Below are 1,680 nucleotides of genomic sequence, written 5' to 3'. Positions count from 1 at the left end.
GGGGGGGGGGTGGGAGCTGCAGTCCGTGTGTGCTGGCTGATCTCACGGGCGTTGCTGTGTCCCAGCTATCTGCAGGGACGCGGGGCTGGGAGGGCAGGAGCTGTCGTCCCCTTCCTTGCCTCGTCCACACCCTGAAAGGGACCGCGGAGGCAACTGTCCCGGCCTGCACGCTGCAGGCACCTGGGGAGGCCGGGTCGGCCTCGCGACCCGCTTCCTCTCTGCCCCCTGCTTCCACCGCCTGGAGCGGACTGGGCCCGTGAGCTCCTAGGGCCGGTCCGGGTCTTCTGCACCTGAGCGTCTTCCCCAGGGGACAGGGTTAGGCCAGGTGCTGCCAGGGAGGAGGGACAGGAGAGCCTGGAGTTCGGAGAGCGTGGGGAGGTGGCTGTAGGGAAGGGGCAGCACAGTCTGCACCTCTGGCCCAGGGAGGCCGCCTGGGCCTTTGGGGACTCGGAGGAGGACCCGGGCCCTGAGGGCGGGGCTGGGAGCAGGGAGCCGAGGACGGAGGGCCCCCTGAACTGCTCTCCCCGGCCCGGCCCACAGACGCTCCTGCTCTGCCAGTGCCCACGGCAGGGGTGCTGGCCAGACTGGGCCCAGGAGCAGGGCATGGGGGCAGCTGTGCGGGAGCTCCTGGCCGCTGCTCCCGCGACCCTCCCAGCAGCCCCACCCTTCGACCCACCCGCCCCGAGGGCACGGGGGGCGCAGTGTGGGGCTGAGGCCCGTCAGGTGAGGAGGGAGTGGCGGGCGGTGCCCGGGGACAGCAGGGACAGGCAGGCCCGGCATCCGTGACCGGGAGGGGCCGGTGCGCTTGCGAGGGCGGGCGACGGGAACAGAGCCTCTTCCCAACTTGCCTCTAGTCCGAGCGACGTGGTTCCAGGGGAGGAGGGCGGTGTGGATGGCGGGCTGGAGGCGGAGGGAGAGGAGCGTGCCGGCCGGTCCGTGGGGAGGCCTTTGCTGAGCCCTCCCCTGCCCCCGCACCCAGCCCGCGGGGTCCGTGGTGCCTACGAACTGGCGTCCGCAGGCAGCAAGAACAGGCGGCCCTGCCGGCCACGAGACCACCCACAGTGAGGATGTGCGCGCGGAGCCCCCAGCTCACCTGACCAGTCCTGCCCCCCGTAAGGGTGGTGGGCTCGGGGACAGCGGGACGCACGAGCCTGTGGGGTCCCCGGCTGGAGGGGGCTGCCGGCAGCTCTGCCGAGCTGGGTGGCGCGGAGGGACACGCACGGCCGGTCTGCCCTCGCCCTCGGGCGTTTTGGGGCGAGGCTGGTCCTCAGAGCCTTCTCCCCTGAGGCCTCCTGGGCAGGTGTGGGGTGCAGGCTTTTGTCTCAGATCCGGGGAGCTGCCGGGGCCCAGGGGTCTGTTCCTGGTCGGAGCTCAGGCGCCCGGCAGGCAGAGGCACAGCGGAGACTCACGTCTCCAGGTGGATCTTATGGCACGTTGGTCTGAAAACAGGGACGGAGCCCCGGAGCCCGGGAGGTGGTGGGTGGCTCACCCCTGGGTATCTGTTTCCCCAGGTACCGCGTGGTGGTCTCATACCCGCCCCAGAGCGAGGCGGAGATCGAGCTGAAGGAAGGGGACGTGGTCTTCGTGCACAAGAAGCGCGAGGACGGCTGGTACAAGGGGACCCTGCAGAGGAATGGCCGCACCGGCCTCTTCCCCGGCAGCTTCGTGGAGAGCTTCTGA

The 1,680-nt window shown here is 71.0% G+C and overlaps 1 protein-coding gene across 1 annotated transcript in view; it reads left to right on the top strand.

The window, feature by feature from the left end:
• The window catches only part of LOC103074582 (SH3 domain-containing RING finger protein 3-like), a 118,637-nt gene extending 116,957 nt beyond the window's left edge, over positions 1 to 1,680 (top strand). The window contains exon 10 of the mRNA XM_007452604.1: positions 1,512 to 1,680. Within this exon, the coding sequence (XP_007452666.1) occupies positions 1,512 to 1,680 (169 nt within the window). The remainder of the gene's footprint in view (positions 1 to 1,511) is intronic.

The sequence above is a fragment of the Lipotes vexillifer genome, unplaced genomic scaffold, assembly GCF_000442215.2.
Source record: "Lipotes vexillifer unplaced genomic scaffold, Lipotes_vexillifer_v1.1 scaffold2655, whole genome shotgun sequence".
Taxonomy (NCBI): domain Eukaryota; kingdom Metazoa; phylum Chordata; class Mammalia; order Artiodactyla; family Lipotidae; genus Lipotes; species Lipotes vexillifer.
The sequence above is the reverse complement of the archived record's forward strand: the minus strand, read 5'-3'. Positions and strand labels throughout refer to the sequence as shown.